Source organism: Cetorhinus maximus, chromosome 14 (assembly GCF_964194155.1).
Source record: "Cetorhinus maximus chromosome 14, sCetMax3.hap1.1, whole genome shotgun sequence".
Taxonomy (NCBI): domain Eukaryota; kingdom Metazoa; phylum Chordata; class Chondrichthyes; order Lamniformes; family Cetorhinidae; genus Cetorhinus; species Cetorhinus maximus.
This window is the reverse complement of record NC_135892.1, coordinates 21,836,944-21,857,598: the sequence shown is the minus strand read 5'-3', so window position 1 is coordinate 21,857,598 and position 20,655 is coordinate 21,836,944. Positions and strand designations below refer to the sequence as shown.

The window sequence follows — 20,655 nt, the reverse complement described above, 5'->3', positions numbered from 1 at the left end:
TGTGTTGAATTCAATGCAAATTGCTCATGGTAGGAAGAGGCCACTCTCTTTCCTTTAAGAACCTTCACCTATGTGGCCCACTGGACTAACAAGGGCGATTAGTGCTTGCAGGGAATGGCAGTCAGGTTACCACTAATGCAAACAATTTTTTTGGTCAATTTCAAGGCGATTGAAGATGAGCTGGGTGGCTATGATCTCTGAAGACACACTCCCTGCAAGTACAGCATTGCAACCGTTTTAAAAATTCACCACTGGATAGAGACATATCTCTGCCTCAGCAATACAAAGCTCGATTTACTGCTTAATGATTCCATTCAAACGACACTACAGTCAATCAGCCTTTAATTAATTTTATTCAATTTATAGTAGTAAAACACATAATCAACTCATTGGAAATTCTTGCACTTGTTCAGAAGAAGCAACACCCTCAGTTCTTGGAAGAAAATGAGAAAAGCTCTTGAAACACTCAACTAGAAAAGCTAATTCCAACTTTCATAATAAAGTAAGAGCTTGCATTTACTGAGTGTTTCACAACCTCAGGATGTTCCAAAGTGCTTTACAGTCATTGAAGTGTCACTCCTGTTATAATATGGAAACATAGCAGTCAATTTGGGCACAGCAAGGTTCCACAAACAGCAACATGGTGAACAGAGAACAAAAACAAAAATACCTGGAAAAACTTAGCAGGTCTGATAGCATCCGCGGAGAGGAATACAGTTGACATTTTGAGTCAACTGTATTCCTCTCCGCAGATGCTGTCAGACCTGCTGAGATTTTCCAGGTATTTTTGTTTTTGTTTCAGATTTCCAGCATCCACAGTATTTTGCTTTTATCTTGGTGAACAGATAATCTGTTTTAGTGATGTTGATTGAGGGATAAATGCTTGAAGGACATCAGGAAGCATTCCGCTCCCCTTCTTCAAAATAGGAGCATTGGATCTTTTAAAACCATGCAATAGGACAGACAAGCCTCAGTTTCATTTTTCACCTGAACCACGGTCGCTCTGATGATGCATCTCCCTGCAGTGCGACTTGAACCCACAACCTACAGATTCAGAGGCAAGAGGGTGTCATCACTGAGCCATGGCTAACACCTTATGAATAGCTTCATGAACCTTTGTAACTTTACCAGCTTTGAAAACTCCATGTAAGTAAAAGAGAGCATATCCAAAAATATTGAGCATACACAGGGCCAGTCAGCTTCGGGTAACAGAAAGGCAGCCCAATGCTCAGATGTATCCTTTAAAGATCTTGAATGAATTGTGCATTTCCAGGGGCAGAAATTCCTCTTGGGTGGTAGCATAAGACTATATTTGATACTACCAGATCATACAAGCAGCCACATGTGCATAGCTTTTGTTGACTGTTACTTCTGGCTTAATGGGTGACACTTCTGTCTCAGAGACGGACAGTTGTGGGTACAATTCCCAATCCAGGCGTTTGAGAACATAATCCAGGTTGACACTCCCAGTGCAGTATTGAGTGCTGCATTGTTAGAGGTGCTGTCTTTCAGACGAGATGTTAAACTGAGGCCTCGCCTGCCCTCTTAGATTGATGTTAAAGATCCTTTATCTTTATTTTGAAGAAGAACAGGCCCGCAGATTACTTGATCGTTTTCGCATTGCTGTTCAGGAGACTGCACAAATTGGTTGCCACAATTCTGATGATACAACAGTGGCTACATTTAAAAAGCCCTTTCTTGCAATGTAATGCCCTTTGGGATACCCTGAGCTTGTGAAATAAATGCAATTATTTTTTATTTAACACTGCTATTAACCCATTTGAAATAAGGCGATTAATATAATTAAAGCAAGGAACGCTATTGCAAAAACTGAATGCACTGCTTCCAATACCAGCAGATATATTCTCCAAGGTCCTCCAAGGAGGAGCTCTTCATGAATTGTGCAGGAAACTGGATCTTCTCCTCAACACTTCAGACAGCAAAGAGAAAGTGTGAAATAGGAGAGTATCCCTGTAGAAAGCCTTCAAACCGTGGGCCAGGGAAGGAGAAAACAGTCCTAGAGATTTCACTGGCAATTTAGAGCAATCACTTTCCAACTCTGTTTCCAAGAAGCAATCCAGACTTCAAAATGACAAGTCAATCTCTAAAAAAGAGAAGTACAAGGTTAGTGGGAGACAGTGCAAGAACAGTAATAAGCTGCCATGGAATGAAATTACAAAAACATCAATTTTATGGAACATTGCAATACGTATAAGTGTACAACATGGAAGATTACAATTTGGTCTATCATGTCAGTTTTAGCTTTTTGAAAGAACTTTCAAATTAGTCCCACTCCCATGTACTCAGTAGCAATTAACGCTGTGAAAGCTTCCATGGTTGAGCATGGTGGTGACAACACCAACTGCCATATTGCACTGTGCAGGGGTAACTCTGCACAATGAATGCCAGATATGGATTAATGCTAATACAACCATTAACAACAAAAAAACCCCCAGAGCAAGGTGCAGAACGTCCTTTATCAAGTTCGACCATAAGGGCTGAAAAACACCGAGGAGCTGGAGGCATGAAATTTAAAATTAATGAAATGCAAAATGAAGGAAATACAAAGTTAGCCACTTGAATTTCAATTTTATTTGTACCTCAAGTAGAAATATACCTCAATTGCAGTGTATAATATCTGTGCAAGTACTGTCCAATAAACCCTTGAAACACTCAAAATTACAGAAATATTTAATTACTGAGTATGAAATATAGAGGACAAACAATGTTTGTTTTTTTCATGTGAAAGGCTAAGGAAGTGGTCAGTACTAACACGGAAATGAAATCCACAATTACCACCAGTATAAAGCTTGTAGTCCCATTCTACTGGGTGGTGCAGAAAATTGATTGAAAAAGAAGCATATGATTGCTGATGAGTTGATAATGCCAATGGCCTTCAAAATCGTAAGGGAAATGTTTGGAGAGCAGGAGGCAGGCCAAGCAACTGGAACAGTTATCAATGTTAAATGACCCTGTCAAACGACAGTTTTGCAATGTATTGACTGTCTTTGTAACAATGACTTGTTATGCAACTTGATAAATCCACACGAGGCATTTCTAAAATGTCCCATTTACTCACCTACACTTGATACTTGTGGACTAAAGCAATAAAACAAGACTTCTTGTTTTGCAAAGAGCTCAACAAAGTCTAATGACTTATTCAAGTTGTTAGATGATTTCATAACTTCAGTGGCACACAGCTGAACAAATTGCATTGGGGTCTGCACTGATGGTGCTGCAGCAGTAATTAGAAAGCATCTGGAGTTGTGCAAAATAAAAGCCAGTACACCTTGAGCTATTTGGAACATTGCTTTTTACACCAAGAGGCGTTTGCTGTAAAAGATATTGAACCAGGTTTTCAAAGTGTTTTCAATACAGCGGTAACACTCGTTAATTTTATTAAACCAGGGCAACAAATTCCAGCCAGCTCCCAGGCGGCAGAGGTGGAGGCAGCGGGATGGGCTGGTAAAATAGCAGGCAGGCAAGTCAGGACAGCACCCCGTCATTATCCTGCCACCAGGAAAGATTTCAAAGGCCTGCTGTGAGGTGGCTAGTCTCCCCACTTTATGGAGGCAGGTAGCCGATTAACATAATTAAGGCCCTAATTAAGGGTCGTCATACGGGGCTGTCAGCATTTTGCTGACAGTGGAACAGCCCCCCTCCCCCGCAGGGTGTCGAGGCCCCCAGCTTCATGGACGTGGCCTCCTTGCAGCAGCCTAGAGTGTGTGAGGGTGGGGTGGTGGTATCAGACTCAGAGGTTCCACAGTCTGTAGTTGTGGCCCCTCCGGCCCAAACGATTCCTTACGGATGGGTTTCCCCTCTGTCCTGCAGGGCATTTGGCCTCCTAAATTAAAGTGTTATTTTTCTATAGACCTGGCTTGAAGGTGCCTCCACTTGCACCCCCCCCCCCATCCACTTAAACCCCCCTAAAACCCTCGTCCCTCCACACCCCAAGGTCTCTTGCCTACCTCAGAAGTGAGCGCCTCTCCCTGTGATGCTGCTGAGGCTTAAGAGCTTCTGGTCCTTTAATTAGGCAGCATCAGGAGCCTGCCTGTCATCCTTCTTAACTGAAGGCTGCCAGTGGTGAAAATCACTGAAACAGCCTTGCTGCCTGCCAGTACGGGCTCACAACCAGCTTTTTGACTCATTGTTGGGGTCCCGAGGCCCATGTTAGAATTCAGTCCCATGCATTTTGCTGCACTTTGTGAGGAAGTGAGTGAGAGCACAATTCCTTGTTCATGCATACAGAGGTGAGGTGGCCATCTCAAGGCAGAATGCTTATCTGTATTTTTCATTTCAGGGAAGGGGTGCGCGCTTTCTTAGCTGGTAAGAAACCTGAACTTGACAAAGTGATGAAAGAGTGAGCTGAGGTTGATTAAACTATGTTCCTTACAGACATGTTCAATTAAATTACTCTGCTGAATAAAACTGCAAAATTGGAGAACTTTTTACCTGGTGTGAAAAAAATTGATACATTCAAAAAGAAAATAAGTTTAGAAAGTACTTTTCTTTAAGGGGGTGGGAAGAGGGCGGATAATGGATAAGTTTGAGCTCTTATATTCTTTGATATGGGGGAGGTGGTGGCGTTGTGGTATTGTCACTGGACTAGTAATCCAGAGACCCAGGGTAATATTCTGGGGACCCGGGTTTGAATCTCGCCATGGCAGATGGTGGAATTTGAATTCAATAAAAATCTGGAAGTAAAAGTTTGATGACCACCATGAAACCATTACTGGTTGGTTCACTAAAGTCCTTTAGAGAAGGAAATCTGCTGTGCTCACCTGGTCTGGCCTACATGTGACTCCAGATGCACAGCAATGTGGTTGACTCTTAAAAATTCCCCTCCGATTTAAGGATGGGCAATAAACGCTGGCCTAGCCAGCGATGCCCACATCCCACGAATGAATAAAAAAACTTCAAGAAAAAGCATTGATTTTGACATCATCAAACCATAGCTGGCAGTACTAGTCAACGCTTATTTTCCAGAACTCACAACAGAACAATCTTGCAGGCTACAAACCCCCTTAGTGAGAATTCTCATCAAAGTGTCGCATCAAAGCGATTTGAAGACTCCATTGATAGTTTATCAATCAGCTCCCTCAGAAGTTCAGTAAAATGCTGCTGGTGACATTTTGATGTGAGTGCTCCAATGAATACAGCACTGTTTCTTCTGCAGTGCTGAAGGTGTTGGACCCATTTAATACAACCTCTACTTTTGCAAAGCTGGATTTTCAGCAATGACAAAGAAAACAAAATACTAAGCCAGGATGAATATTGAGCATGACATGAATGTGCAAGTGCTTGTTGGAGATACTCCCACACCTTGACAGAATTAGCACCAGGAACAAATTTCACTTTATGCAAGTCAAACTAAAATATGTTTAATTGTACAAATTATTTTTAGTACAAAAATGTCTTACTGGGGTCTGCAGAATTTTTAAGCGATGTTGGAGGGGTGGGGTTCTCAGAAGCATACAGGTTCAGAGCCCCTGCTCTAGCTCACCTACTGTTAATTTTGGGCTTCATTTTAAAAATAAAAGCGAATATCTGGACTCCCATAAAAAGTTCAGCTAAATTCCAGATCCTGGCACGGATAATTTTAAGGTGTCACCTTTTATTGTCCGTGATCAAATATATTTGTATGTGGAAGTGTGTATTTCTTACCCTAGGAGTGATTGCGTCAATTTTAAATAACCTAGCAGCAAGCTTTTTGTATTTAAAAAAGGAAAAAAGTTATTTATTTTTCCCACACCCTTTGCCCTAAAGGTTAATAAAATAATGACACTTCCTCACACATAAAATTAGTTACAGGTGAAGATAACAGCAGTAATTATAAAAATGGAATTTAACTCAATGTATGTTTTGGTGCAGGCCTGTTGTTTCGCAGTTGCATTGTTACATTGCAATGAAGGCTTTGAAACTCTTTCGAGTTATCAACAGTCACAGATTGCAACTCTTTCGAGTACAATCATAGTTCTTGGTTTCCAGGAGTGGGACATGAACCCACAACCCTCTGATTCAAAGGCGAGGGTGCTATGAACTGAGCCACAGCTGACACCTCAAGTTGCAGAGATATTTCAGCAGCTGTAATGGCCCCCGAAGTTGATCTGCCAGAGGCCGGTTTCTCAGGTAGGCTCAAGGTCAAGAGAGAGAGAAGTTCTTTGTTTTTCTTTCAAGTACTGCAGTTTGGCACTTTAGCTGTCCAATTGCCTACGCTAGTCTGACAGCTTTGTTTGCCCTGGATTCCTCCTCTCTCTGGAATTCTGTCTCTAAAAAATGTCTTTGCAAAGCAGTTTGAAGTTTCTGCTATACCTTTAGCAGGGAACCAAGATAGCCACTGTTATCATGTGACCTCACAGCAGCGTCACATAGTCCCAAATAAGGTAATGTGATCATTTTAATTACAGTCTGAATCCTCCCACCTGCAGTTTTTTTAAAAAAAGTGGCCAAATTTGCATTCTTACAATGTTGGAGTTTCATTTACCTTCTGGTCTGACAAGTGTTGAGTCAATATCAAAGTAAAGATTGTCTTTGTCCTCTTGAAAGTGAACAGCTGGATCCACAAAAACTGTCTGGTAGCTTAGAGCTATTTTGATTTGCAGCCTTTTAAAGTGTAGCTTTTTTCGGAAAAATATGTTTTTTTAAAAAGAGTCACAATATCATCATGGCCACGATAATGTGTTGGTTATATTGTTTTTTTAATTGCTGCTCCTCAAGCGCACAAATGTAATTTTAAGTGCAGGTTGGTTAATTCTCATGCATCAATGCTCCTGATGCAGCAGTGTGTAGGAGACAGGCATTAAACAGGAAATTAGAGATGCATGTAACATGGGTGCTATACAGTAATCATGGGTGACTTTAATCTACATATAGACTGGACAAATCAAATTGGCAATAATACTGTGGCGGATGAATTCTTGGAGTCTGTACAAAATGGTTTTTTAGACAAGTACGTCAAGGAACCAACTAGGGAACAGGCTATCCTACATTTGGTTTTGTGCAATGAGAAGAGGTTAATTAATAATTTTGTTGTGTGGGGTCCTTTAGGGAACAGTGACCATAACATGATACAATTCTTCATTAGGTTGAAAAGTGAAGTAGTCCAATCTGAAACTAGGGTCCTAAATCTAAACAAAAGAAACTACGAAGGTATGAGGTGTGGGTTGGCTAAGATAGATTGGGAAACTTCTTAAAAGGCATGACATTGGATAGGCAATGGCTAATATTTAAGGAACGAATGTATGTATTACAACAGTTATACATTTCTTTCTGGTGCAAAAACACAACAGGAAAAGTGGCCCAACCATGGCTAACAAAATAAATTAAGGATACTATTAGATCCAAAGAGGAGTCATATAAAGTTGCTAGAAAAAATAGCAAGCCTGAGGATTGAGAGCAGTTTAGAATTCAGCAAAGGAGGACCAAGATATTGATTAAGAGGGGAAAAATAGAGTATGAGAGTAAACTTGCAAGGAACATAAAAGAGGACTGTAAAAGCTTCTATAAGTATTTAAGAAGAAAAAGATTGGTGAAGACAAATGTAGGTCCCTTACAGGCCGAAACAGGAGAATTTATAATAGAGAACAAGGGAATGGCAGAACAATTAAACAACTACTTTAGTTCTGTCTTCACAGAGGAAGACACAAATAACTTCCCAGAAATGCTAGGGAACCGAGGATCTAATGAGAAGGAGGAATTGGAGGAAATTAGAATTACTTAAAAAACAGCGCTGGAGAAATTAATGGGACTGAAAGCCGATAAACCCCCAGGGCCTGAAAATCTACGTCTCAGGGTACTAAAGGAGGTGGCCATGGAAACATTGGATGTATTGGCTGTCATCCTCCAAAATACTGTAGATTCTGGAACCGTCCCAACATATCGGAGGGTAGCAAATGTAACTCCACTATTTAAAAAAGGAGGGAGGGTAAAAAAAAAGGGAATTACAGACCGGTTAGCCTAACATCAGTGGGAGGGAAAGTGCTAGAGTTTATTATAAAGGATGTGATATCAGGACACTTAGAAATTATCAAGGGATTAGACAAAGTCAACATCGATTTATGAAAGGGAAATCATGTTTGACAAACCTACTGGAGCTTTTGAGGATGTAAAAGGCAGAATAGATAAGAGAGAACCAGTGGATGTGGTGTATTTGGATTTTCGGAAAGCTTTTGGTAAAGTCCGACATAAGAAGTTAATTAAAGTACATGGGATTGGGGTAATATATGGGCATGGATTGAGAATTGGTTAGCAGACAGGAAACACAGCTTAAGAATAAATGGGTCTTTTCAGAATGGTAGGTGGTGACTAGTTGGGTACTGCAGGGACCAGTGCTTGGGGCCCAGCTATTCACAATATATATCAATGATTTGGATGAGGGAACCAAATGTAATATTTCCAAGTTTGCTGATGATATAAAACTAAGTGGGAATGTGAGTGGTGAGGAGGATGTAGACAAGTTGAGTGATGGGCAAACACATGGCAGATGCAGTATAATGTGGTTAACTGTGAAGTGTCCACTTTGGCAGGCAAAACAATGGCAGAATATTATTTAATAGATTGGAAAATGTTGGTGTACAAAGGGACCTGGGTGTCCTTGTACACCAATCACTGAAGGCAAGCAAGCAGGCGCAGCAAGCAGTTAAGAAGGCAAATGGTATGTTGGCCTTCATTGCAAGGGGACTTGAGTACAGGAACAAGGATGTTTTACTGCAACTGTGCAGGGACTTGGTGAGACCACACCTGGAATATTGTGTGCAGTTTTGGTCTCCTTACCTAAGAAAGAATATACTTGCCATAGAGGGAGTGCAGCGAAGGTTGACCAGACTGATTCTTGGGATGGCAGGATTGTCGTATGAGGAGAGATTGGGCAGTCTAGGCCTGTATTCACTGGAGTTTAGAAGAATGAGAGGGAATTTCATTGAAATGTGTAAAATTCTGACAGGGATGGACAGACTGGATGTAGGGACGATGTTTCCTCTGGCTGGGGTGTCTAGAACAAGGGGTCACAATCTCAGGATACGGGGTAAACCATTTAGGACTGAGATGAGGAGAAACTTCTTCACTCAGAGGGTGATGAACCTGTGCAATTCTCTACCAGAGGGCTGTCACTGAACATATTTAAAAAGGAAATAGATAGATTTCTGGACTCTAAAGGCGTCAAGGGGTATGGGGAGAGAGCAGGAGTATGGCATTGAGATAGAGAATCAGCCTTGATCACATTGAATAGCAGAGCAGGTTTGAAGGACTGAATGACCTACTCCTGCTTCTATTTTCTCTGTTGAGTATCCATCCCCAACTGTGACCCAACATTAAATTAACTACTACAATTGCATTGGGGAGTGTGCTACATTGTTTGTTTAATTCTCTTGTTTATCTCAGTGATCCTGCAGTCCAGTGTATTTTGTGGTGTTCAGCTGTTCTGTGTTTGATTATGAATCTAGTAATTGATTTGAGCTCACAGCGCTTGATTGGTTAAGCCTGGGTGTGGACTCAGAGGAAAGAAAACAGACACACAGAAGTTATTAGAAGCTGAGCTGTAAGTATGAGTGCAGACAGCTTGTGATTGCAGTAATATTTTAAAACTCTTGTAAATAAACCTGTTGCACACTTAGAAACTAGTATCATTTCTGCTTTGCCCTGGGATATATAAAATATACACCACACTTAACAAGCCCTTGTTATTGTCTGTGACATAATCATGAAAAAGTATGAAAATCCTCAGCTTCTAATTTTTAACGACCTCAAACTTATTATTGAATTAGTTTAAATTACCAATATTTAGCCAAAGTTATAATTAGTCATGATTACTATATAATTTTCTATATAAATCTTACTGCAGTGACACACAACACTGAAACCTTTGGATGTACCTGGACACCCTTCTACAAGGTAGGAGTTACTCTTTTGCTAACCTATTGAAACAGTCAGAACACGTAACTTCTGAGCCCAGCATTTGACTGCAGTTCATGCTGATGGAATGATAGCCTGTTTTTGTAAATCTGATACTTGAACTTGAATAGCCTCAACGCAGTATTTAAAAGGCTAAGAGCATGCAGCATAAAATGTCCTGCATAATTTGGCATCAGTTGGTAATCTTACTCTGATTCCATTGGATGGCGCAAGGAAATGGAAAGTGTCATACCTGGCGCAGTAAAAATTGGGGCTAGGGTAATTGTTTGGGCAGCGTAAAGAGTGTTACTACATCCAATTGTACTACATCTGATTTGGAGACCCAAATGCCAACATTGGTTATCTTAAATGGGGAAAAGTGCTTCACTTTTCAGTGATACTGATCCCTCACTTGACAAGCATGACATTTACTGGGAATATCAGAGACAGGCTTTTTAGGCGTTTTGGCCTTTCTCTGACCCTAAAAGGGCTTGTGTTTTTTAATATGTGAGTAGGCTTTGATGTTTCAGCATGAGAACGGTTATTGTTAAAGTATGGAAATTAAGTTAATTCCCTTGGCAGATTTTTAAATTCAGGAATAAAAGCAAAAATACTGTGGAGGCTGGAGATCTGGAATAAAAACAGAAAATGCTGGAAAGACTCAGCAGGTCTGGCAGCATCTGTGGATTGAGAAACAGAGTTGCATTTGAGTCCAATACCATATTGGACTGGAAACATTAACTCTGTTTCTCTCTCCACAGATGCTGCCAGGCCTGCTGAGTTTTTCCAACACTTTGTTTTAACTCCAAATTCAGGTCCAGATAAAAAGGAGGGAATTGTCTTACCTTATTCAGTGGTGGACGTGTTTCAAATGAGCAGTTCTTGAAGTTATATGGTTTTCCTTTCCGACATACTGTTCTTCCAATATCAACGTTTAGAAAATACTTCAGTCCAGCAACAATCTTTAAAAGAAAATAGGTCGATTTTTATATCTCCTTGGAACACAGTTGCTCAAGCTGTATAGACTGGATTTATTCTTGAATCACTGATAAAGTGCAAAATTAGTGTGCAGAGCAGCAAACTTCCATCTTACATCTAAAACAAAGAACATTTAAAATCTTTAGATTCCTCTAATTTGTCTGCAGAAATTGTTGCATACATGATCAATTGCAAATCAAAGAGAGACTAAATCACATTTAACTCTAAGGTAAAGACAGAAAGTCATCTTTAAGACATTGCCAGTTTGATTCAGAACATTCAGAAGCAGTCCGTGGCCACATGCAGAAAAGGCTTGGGCTGACAAGTGGCGAGTAACATTTGTGCACATAAGTGCCAGGCAATGAGCATCTCTAACAAGATAGATTCTAACCACTTCCCCTTTGACATTCAGTGGCATTACCATTGCTGAATCCCCCACTATCAATATCCTGGGGGTTACCATTGACCAGAAACTGAACTGGACCAGCCATATAAATACTGCGGCTACAAGAGCAGGTTAGAGGCTGGGAATTGTGCAGTGAGTAACTCGCCTCCTGATTCCCCAAAGGCTGTCTACCATCTACAAGGCACAAGTCAGGAGTGTGATGGAATACTCTCCACTTGTCTGGATGAATGCAGCTCCAACAACACTCAAGAAGCTTGACACCATCCAGGACAAAACAGCCGGCTTGATTGGCACCACATCCAGCACTTAAACATTCACTCCCTCCACCACCAAACGTAGAGTGGCAGCAGTGTGTACCCATAGACATGATACACTGCAGCAACGCACCAATGCTCCTATGACATCACCTTTCAAACTTGCCTCTACCACCTAGAAGGATGAGGGCAGCAGATGCTTGGGAACATCACCACCTCCAATTTCCCCACCAAGCCACGCACAAGCTGACTCGGAACTATATTGCCATTCCTTTACTGTCGCTGGGTATCATGAAGCTATTAATGTATATATTATTGGAAAATGTTTTTCTTTTAAAATGGAGGTTTGGTCTATGGGTGTGTCTTAATTGGATTAAAACCAGCTAGTCCGCTTGCTTTGATATGTACTAGTTTTGAGAAGTAAATAGAGAGGTAGAGTGCATTTGCATTTTTTGAATAGACCATTCAAGAAGTGGGGTGAAAACTGACACCTATCTAGCAGATACCAAACAATATGTTTAGATTACTAGTAAAATTGGTACTTTGAAAGGGGTTTTAATAGTTAGAAGAGGTTGGTGATACAAGGAGAATTTACATTCAATAGGCTGTGGTAGGTATAACTTCAGCAGTTTTCGGGTGTTCAGAGCAGAGACAATGTAAGATCAAAAGGCAGCTGTAAGCCTCCAACTGGCTCCACAGGAATCGAATTGAAAGGAACCTCATATTGAATTCGTAAGGTGAAAATGCTTTGCCTGGTGCCTGGTTAAGCCTATGGGTTGCTGTTACCTTAATGGAGATTAGTTTGGGAATTTGTTATAAGTTATGATAGTAGTAATTTGAAGCCATGTGTATATATATTTTAACCTGTGTAAATTAATAAAATGTTTCATTTAGTTTAATGTAAAACTGGTGGTCTGATTCCTAATTTAGAGTTGCATCTCAAACATAACACTTAAAATTATAGTTTATGACAGTTGTTTAAAATTTCCCTCTGGGATTTTTAAATAACTCCATTTTATCAACTGCATCGGTCATAACACTGGGTCAAAATCCTGGAACACCCCTCCTACAGCACTTGGAAAGGAAAGATTTGCAGGGCTTTGGGGAAAGAGCAGGGAAATGGGACTAAGTGATAGCTCTTTCAAAGCATAGGCACAAATGGGCCAAATGGCCTTCTTTTGTTCTGTATGATTCCATATCTGTGTCTGTGTACATTATATTAGTTTTCTGTCCCACAACACAACATAGATAATGCTCATCTTTTGGGGGAGAATTTTCTCCCTGTCGGGCGGGCTGGAAGGGAGCGGGACTGGGCGCGGGCAGGCGTGCAGCTGATCACCGCCCACAATCGGCTGCACGCCACCATTTTACCTGAGCGCTCCCTGTGTGGGTTAGGGGAGGAGGGAGAGTCGGGGCCTGCACTCTTTTGCGCATGCGCGGGAATGAGCACAGAAATCTCCCTGAGGCATGGAGCTGCCTCAGGGAGTTTAATTTCATTGTGAAAACCTGAAAAATATTTTTGAAAAAAATTAATCGGAAATGTCCCCTCATGTGACAGTGTCGCCCAAGCTGGGACATGTCTATGAATTTTATTAAAAATGTTTATTGAAGTTATAAAACCTTCATGAAACCTCATCCCACCTATGGATTGCACAGAAGGCTGTGGAGTCCAGGTCATTGAGTGTATTTAAGACCGCGATAGATAGGTTCTTGATTGGTAAGGGGGTCAAAGCTTATGGGGAGAAGGTGGGAGAATGGGGTTGAGAAACTTATCAGCCATGATTGAATGGTGGAGCAGACTTGATGGGCCAAATGGCCTAATTTCTGCTCCTATGTCTTATGGTCTTATGATGAGGTTCCATGAAAAATGTGAAGGCCGTCTGGGCCCTTCGCCTGCCAGGCAACCTTAAAGTTGGACGGGCAGCCCTGAGAAGCAGTTTAATTAGTTAATTAATGGCCTTAATAGGCCTTTGACAGTTCGGCGGGCATGCAGCTGAATCTGCTGTGCGCCTGCTGAACTGAGGATTGGAATGATGCGCTGTGACATTGGGACGCACGCCCGACGTCACCGCGCGTCATTTTACGCGTTGGCAAGCGGGGTCCACCCCCAAAACGCTGACCAGAAGGTTCAGGCCTTGGAATATTCACATACAACTACTGGAACAAGTACAAGTATAGATAAAAGAGCAAGGTGACCTAGATACTGCAGATGATGTTGACCATGTTAATTATCTGTGGTGTTTGGTAGGGTTCCAGTGATTATGTAGGTGGCTGCTATGGTTGATCTGCACCCGAAGGTTCTGTTGTAAATAGGACAGAATTTAATTGATTTTTGGACAAGTTGCTGGTTCGGGATTTCCTCTTCTTATGTTTCCTCTCTGCCCCTGATGTGCACTTGCTTTCGAAGGAGGCCGCACCAGTTTAAACTTGGTTGCACCAGGTGCAGCAAACCTGGTGAGCTTCTCCCAGGACTCGGTGGATATGAAAACTCATAAGTAAAGCCTTCAGGATGTCCTTACATACACACGCATGTACGAAATGGAGCAGGAGTAGGCTATTCGGCCCCTTGAGCCTGCTCCACCTTTAAAAAGATCATAGCTGATCTGATTATGGCCTCAAATCCATATTCCACCTACCCCTCGTAGCACTTCTTTTGACTGCCATTGAAGTGTATCCCAGGCCCAAGCTCTCCATAGAAGATTCAGTTTGGTAAGCAAGTGTCAGGCATTATGGCTACATGACCAGCCCAACTCAATTGTGACTGTCTCAATATAGTGTGAATGTTTGACAGGCTCGAGTAAGTACCTCAGTGTCTGGCATTTAGAACCGTAGGGCACAATTTTAAATTCCATGGGCGGGTGTGCGCCAGACCCGATCGGGTGTAAAATAGCATGCGCTGACGTTGGGCAAGCATCTCGATGTCATTGCGCGCTCGCGCGATATTTCAGTCGGTGGGCGCGCGCGAGAGTTGCCAGTACACCCGCCGACAATTAAGAGGCCAACGGGCAGGATGAGGTTTCCACAATTAAATAAAAAGATAAATATAAATTTTTGGGCAGGATTTTTATTCTGTTTATGTTATTGTGAGTGAGTCCCATGTTGGGACATTTTTTCAGATTTTAAAAATCTTTCCTTTTGATTTTAAAATTGTTCAGCTCCCTGCCTTCAGGGAGCTTTCAGTGTGCCCTTCCCCACGCATGTGCAGGCTTTTGCGCTCGTGCTCCTCCTGTCCCCACCCTGGCAGCGCTGAGCTTCTCAAACGTGCCTTTCATGCTGGCTGGCTGTCAATTGGCCAGCCAGTGTGAAATCGCAGTTGGGGGCTGATCGCAGGTGGTGGATCGTTTCCCGGCTGCTCCCAGCCTAGCTCATTGACCCAAAAATCCTGCCCATAGAAAAGTTACAGCACAGAAAGAGGCCATTCAGCCCATCGTGCCTGCGCCAGCCGATAAAGAACATTTTTAAAAAAACTAGCTGCCCATTTTAATCCCACCTTCCAGCACCTGGTCCATAGGCTTACAGGTTACAGCACTTTAGGTGTAGGTCCAAGCGCCTTTTAAACGAGTTGAGGGTTTCTGCCTCCACCACCAAACCAGGCTGTGAATTCCAAACACCCACCACCCTCTGGGTGAAGAAGTTTTTCCTCATGTCCCCTCTAATCCTTCTACCAATCACCTTAAACCTGTGACCCCTGATGATTGATCTCTCTGTTAGGGGAAACAGGGCATCCCTGTCTACTCTATCTAGGCCCCTTATAACTTCGCACACCTCAATCAGGTCACCCCTCAGCCGTCTCAGTTCCAAGGAAAACAAACCTGGCCTATCCAATCATTCCTCATAGCTTCAATTTCCAAGCCCTAGCAACATTCTTGTAAATCTCCTCTGTACTCTCTCCAGAGCAATTATGTCTTTCCTGGAATGTGGTGACCACAACTGTACATAAGATCCCAGCTGTGGCCTAACCAGTGTTTTATACAGTTCCATCATTACATCCCTGCTTTTGTACTCAAAACCTCACCCATTAAGGAAAACATTCCATATGCTTTCTTTACCACCTCATCCACCTGTCCTGCTACCTTCACAGACCTGTGGACATGTACACCAAGGTCTCTCACTTCTTCTACCCCACCCAATACTTTTACAATACAATTTATTGTGCATTCCCTAGCTTTGTTTGCCCTCCCGAAATGCACTACCTCACTCTTCTCTGGATTGAATTCCATCTGCCACTTTTCCACCCACTTAACCAAACCATTGATATCATTCTGGGGACAACAGCTCTCCTTTTCACGATCAACTACACGGCCAATTTTTGTGTCATCTGCAAATTTCCCAATCACGTCACTCACGTTTAAGTCCAAATCATTAATATATACAAACAGCAAGGAACCCAACATTGAGCCCTGTGGAACACTACTGGAAACCATTTTCCATTTGCAAAAACATCCATCAAACATTACCCTTTATTTCCTGTCTTTGAGCCAATTTTGAATCCAACTCGCCACATCCCCCTGTATCCCATGGGCTTTTACTTTTCTGACCAGTCTGCCATGTGGACCTTGTCAAGTGCCTAAAATCCATGTAGACAACATCTACTGCACTACCCTCATCAATTCTCCTTGTTACTTCCTCAAAAAATTTGATTAAATTAGTAAGACACCACGACATTTCCCTAACAAAACCATGCTGACTATCCCTGATTAATCCGTTCCTTTCTAAGTGAGAGTTTATCCTCTCAGAATTGATTCTAATAATTTGCCCACCAATGAAGTCAGACTGACCTGCCTATAATTATTTGGTCTATCCCTTGCACCATTTTTAAATAATGGCACAACATTCAAACCTCCAATCCTCAGGTACCTCCCCAGTATCTAGTGAGGATTGGAAAATGGTCCACAGAGAATCCGCTATTTCCTCCCTGACCTCCTTTAACAGCCAGAGATACAATCCATCTGGCCCTGGTGACTTATCCACTTTCAAGGATGTCAATCACTCCGGTACATCCCCTATCACTATGCTTATTGTATCTAATATTTCACACTCCTCTTTAAGTAGAATATCTGCTTTATCCCCCTCCTCAGTGAAGACAGAGACTTCTCTGAATTGTAGCAATGTAGAGTAGTTATGAATATCTAAACTGTGTGTCTTCATTTTGAAATGTGGACTGTTGGTCAGTTTAGGAATAGAAGAATCGAAGATTGTGCTTTCGTATGGCACTTGGACATGATCCTTCTTACCTGTACCTGTGCTTTATGTATTCTATGAACTTTAAACAGGAAGATGTCATTTGATTGGTTGTTGTAGCCATAGATTGCAATCAGGGTGGCATTTTGAACTCCAGAGTCAGTTGTGTTAATATCTCTGGGAACTCCTGGACCAATGGGAGCCTTTTCTGTTCTGCGAACGCCTGGAATGTTACAAGAAACAACAGCGATGAATGAAACGGGGGAGGGTCTACATGCCTACGCGATGCAATAAAATTACTTGTGCTGTATTATCACTGCAGCAGGTTACTGAACCTGGATACTTCCCAAAATCAGGCATTTGACATTCCTCTCACCAATAGTATTTTTAAAACAGGCCTTCAAGAGAATGGAGAGGAGATTTGCCATACTGGTACCAGGGATGTAGGACTTCACTTATGCAGAGAAACTACAGCAGCTGGGATTGTTCTCTTTAAGACAGAGACAGTTAAGGGGAGACTTTTAAAAAAATAATAAAGATGATCAAAATTATGAGGGGTCTTGTTGACTAGATAATGAGAAACTGTTCCCACTGGCAGGAGGGTCACTGACCAGAGAACACAGATTTAAATGATTGGCAAAAGAACCTGAGGTGAGGTGAGGAGGCCACAAATCACAGGTGCTGATAGGCAAACCCTCCCACCCCCAATATGCACACTCATCTCACAAAGCTGTGTGCCAGACACCCTAACGTGTAACAATAACCCAATGGGCTGTGTGGTGGACTTAAACCTATGAGGAACTAAGGAGCTGAAGTTCCACTCCTGTGTAGCAGGGGGTGCGAGCCCTAGCACCTTGCAGTGCCCCATGTGGCATGCTTCCTATCAGCATCCATCCAGATGAATGGCCCTGATGCTCCAGGTACTCCGATGAGTTGTACACCTTTAAAAACAGAAGAAAAATACATTCTAGTAGACACATAGCAACCAGAAGTTTTAAAACAGTCCCAACTGAACTTTGACAAGATCAGCCTGAGTCTCGAGGGGAACTAAGATTTACCGACTAGGCTTTGGAACTCTGGTTAGGTGTATTTCTGGAGGTTTCAATCACATGGCCTTCTGCCTCAAACTGCTCCCTACTCTCTCACTGTTGGTCAACTCTTCAGGTGCACTGCTCTCCCACGTTCAATTGGAAAGGAGGAGAACAGACTCTTGTTATCCAGTTGAATTAACCTTGAAGGTTCATCAAAGCCTCCTCATCCCCAACTCAGTCTCCAAATATTTTTATAACAGGTAAAGTATTCAAAGAAAATGCAAAAAAACAACGTACTGTAATACCCCCATGATTTTTCTGTTTGGTTGCTCGCAGCAGTGACCTGGAGATTAATCTTCAATTCTTGAAGACATCAGGACAACCCTATCTCAGGCAGGAAAGCTGCCTATACCCTACTTGTAACTGGTACCAAACCCATCTACCCATCACCACTGTGGCCACTGACCTACAGGAGCTCTGCCAGCATTGACCAGTTTGACCAAGTGATTTGCTTTTACACTACATAAATGCTACATAACAAGTGAAAGCAACCTTGCTGAATAGCAGGAATATGCATGGAGAGGGGTGGAGGGAGAAAAAACAGTTTGAAAACAAGCAGACAATAAACAAAGTCTTGACTATGATTTTGCAAACTGTGCACAGCAGACAAAACAATTTCTGAACAGCATGTAGCACTCAATGGAATTATCAACAGCCAGTGGTTGTTGAGGGTTAATTACATGATTATACTTACTGCCATTGATCATAAGGTTCATATTACAGCTGCAAGTTTAGATACAAGGTCAATGTGATATTTGAATAAAAACTAAGTGGAATCTCTATGGACTGTTAATAGATTACTATGTAAATTGTCAACTCCTCGATCAGACGGTTAATTAAATACCATTGGAAAAAGGGTCACATCCCACTTTTATTGTTGGACATAAAAATTAATTTGATTACAGAATGTTTCTCATTAAAAATCAACTGCGCAGGTATATGATGCATTACTAGTGAAGTATTACAATTAAAGAAGGGACAGTATTGTCACAGTGTTATAATGATTGAGGTAATAATAGGAGAGGGATTTGGTAGAAGGAAACCAATGGATTTGGTGGAAAGTTATTGAGTATGTTGAAGGTTAGACAATGCAGCATCAATTAAGCTTGCAAATTCATTGTTGTTGGGAGTTCAACAGCACAGAAACAAACAGACCATTCAGCCCAATGCTCATGTTTAATACTCCACACAAGCTTCCTCCCACTATTCCTGCCCTGCCTCTGCCTCTGCATCATCCTCTTTACTTTCACCCCCTAAAGACATAAATGTCCTTAGCTTCCATATTCCATGTGGCAACAAGTTCCATATTCTCACCACCCATCATGTAAAGAAATTCTTCTTGAATTCCTTACTTGGTTGGTTTGTGGTCATACCATTTGCGGGTGTGGAAAATCCCACCCAAAAGTGAGGAACAGTAGCACATTCTGACATAGAGGTTTCACACACTGCTGCTTGGGGGAGGGGCTAAGAAAGTGGGGCGGGGCTGGAATTTTGAAAAGTGGATTTTTGAGCACTTCAAATAAACTGGACACTAAGTTGCTGCTTAGTTACCGGATAGTGATTTGTGGGGCTGATAAAACCAGTGAACTAGAGCTGCTGGAGCTCAGAGCTGATATCGCTGACAAAACCTTCAGTTATGAGCTTTCCAAATACTGTAACACAAGTTTTAATGAGCTGCAGCAGAAGCCACATCCTCTCTGATTCAGTGAGAACAACGCATTTAGTCACTGCTCTGACACCTCTGGGCCTGGCTGCTGCTGCTGCTGCTGCTGCTCTCCGCCAGCTCCAACTATTGCACATAGCACAGACACACAGAATTCAAACATAGTCAGTAGCATCCAATAATTAGTGATAAAACAAGAGATATAAGTAACTTGCCATCTGAATGGATCAAACCGAAAGTGAACAACACAGAAAGCAGCACTCCCAACATTGTACCCATCTTATAACCAGTCTTGCCACTTTCTTTTTGACCTTTTCATTCCAGATCAGGAGGTGTTACCCACAACTTATCCATCATTTGGTGTTTCCTGATACAAGCATATGTGTTATCCAATGAGAGCTCTACTTTGAAGTTGTGGCTTCCTTATTGGTGGGTTCCTGCCACACTAGCCCAGAAACTATGGGTGGGACTTTAACTCAGCAAAACCAATTCACTTGCAGAATCAAAACCTGGTCCTATGTTTTGCTTAGACCAGGTTTGTATTTCTTTGAGTATAGAAGATTGGGGCGTGATCTAATTGAGGAGTTTAAGATGGTTAAAGGATTTGATAGTGTTAGGAACTAGAGATAGATTAAGTAAGTTATATTTGTATTCGTGGCTGTTAGGAATTAAGTTTAATTTGTGTTCCTGAATTTATGTGTTAAGAAAGGGAGAACTTGAGTTTTAGTTTCGCTTCAAAAGATGCCTGCATTTTAATGAGGTTTATGATTCATGAAGGGGAGTTAAAACAAACAAACAGGGTAGAAAAAAACTGTGCTGTTGCCTAGCAACAGGGGTCCAGAGAGAGCGGCCCCACACAGACACAAAAGCCAGAATTTTCCAGCCCTTCAAGCCGGCGGGATCTTCTGGTCCTGCCAACGTGAATGGAGATTTCAATGGCTTGCTGGCCCCAACCTGAGGGAACCCGCCGCGAGGCTGCTGGAAAATTCCGGCCAAAGAAACTGAAAGCAGTTTGAGTTCAGTTGGTCATTCAGCTCTAAGGTGAAGGGAACAGTTTAAGTCTCTCTCTAGTTGACATACCAGCACACTGCTGAGGAGGATAAGTCTAAGAATCTTAGATGAGTTGCTCTAAAGTTAAAGTAACAGTGAATAGCAAGTGACTTCTGGATCTCAAGGGAGATCCCAAGTTGTCAG

The 20,655-nt window shown here is 41.9% G+C and overlaps 1 protein-coding gene and 1 long non-coding RNA gene across 2 annotated transcripts; one reads left to right on the top strand and one right to left on the bottom strand.

Moving 5' to 3' along the window:
* Positions 1-176: 176 nt before the first annotated feature.
* On the bottom strand, positions 177-19,786 carry LOC144689513 (cystatin-F-like). Its single transcript, XM_078556654.1, has 4 exons — positions 19,677-19,786; positions 16,761-16,930; positions 10,734-10,850; positions 177-2,104 (listed from the first exon to the last, which is right to left on the bottom strand). The coding sequence occupies exons 1-4, from the start codon at positions 19,738-19,740 to the stop codon at positions 2,027-2,029; spliced, it is 429 nt and encodes a 142-aa protein (XP_078412780.1). The 5' UTR covers positions 19,741-19,786; the 3' UTR covers positions 177-2,026.
* Positions 6,062-12,389, top strand: LOC144689514 (uncharacterized). Its single transcript, XR_013578657.1, has 3 exons — positions 6,062-6,129; positions 9,839-9,888; positions 11,279-12,389. It is a non-coding gene; the product is annotated as an uncharacterized LOC144689514 (long non-coding RNA).
* Positions 19,787-20,655: the final 869 nt, after the last annotated feature.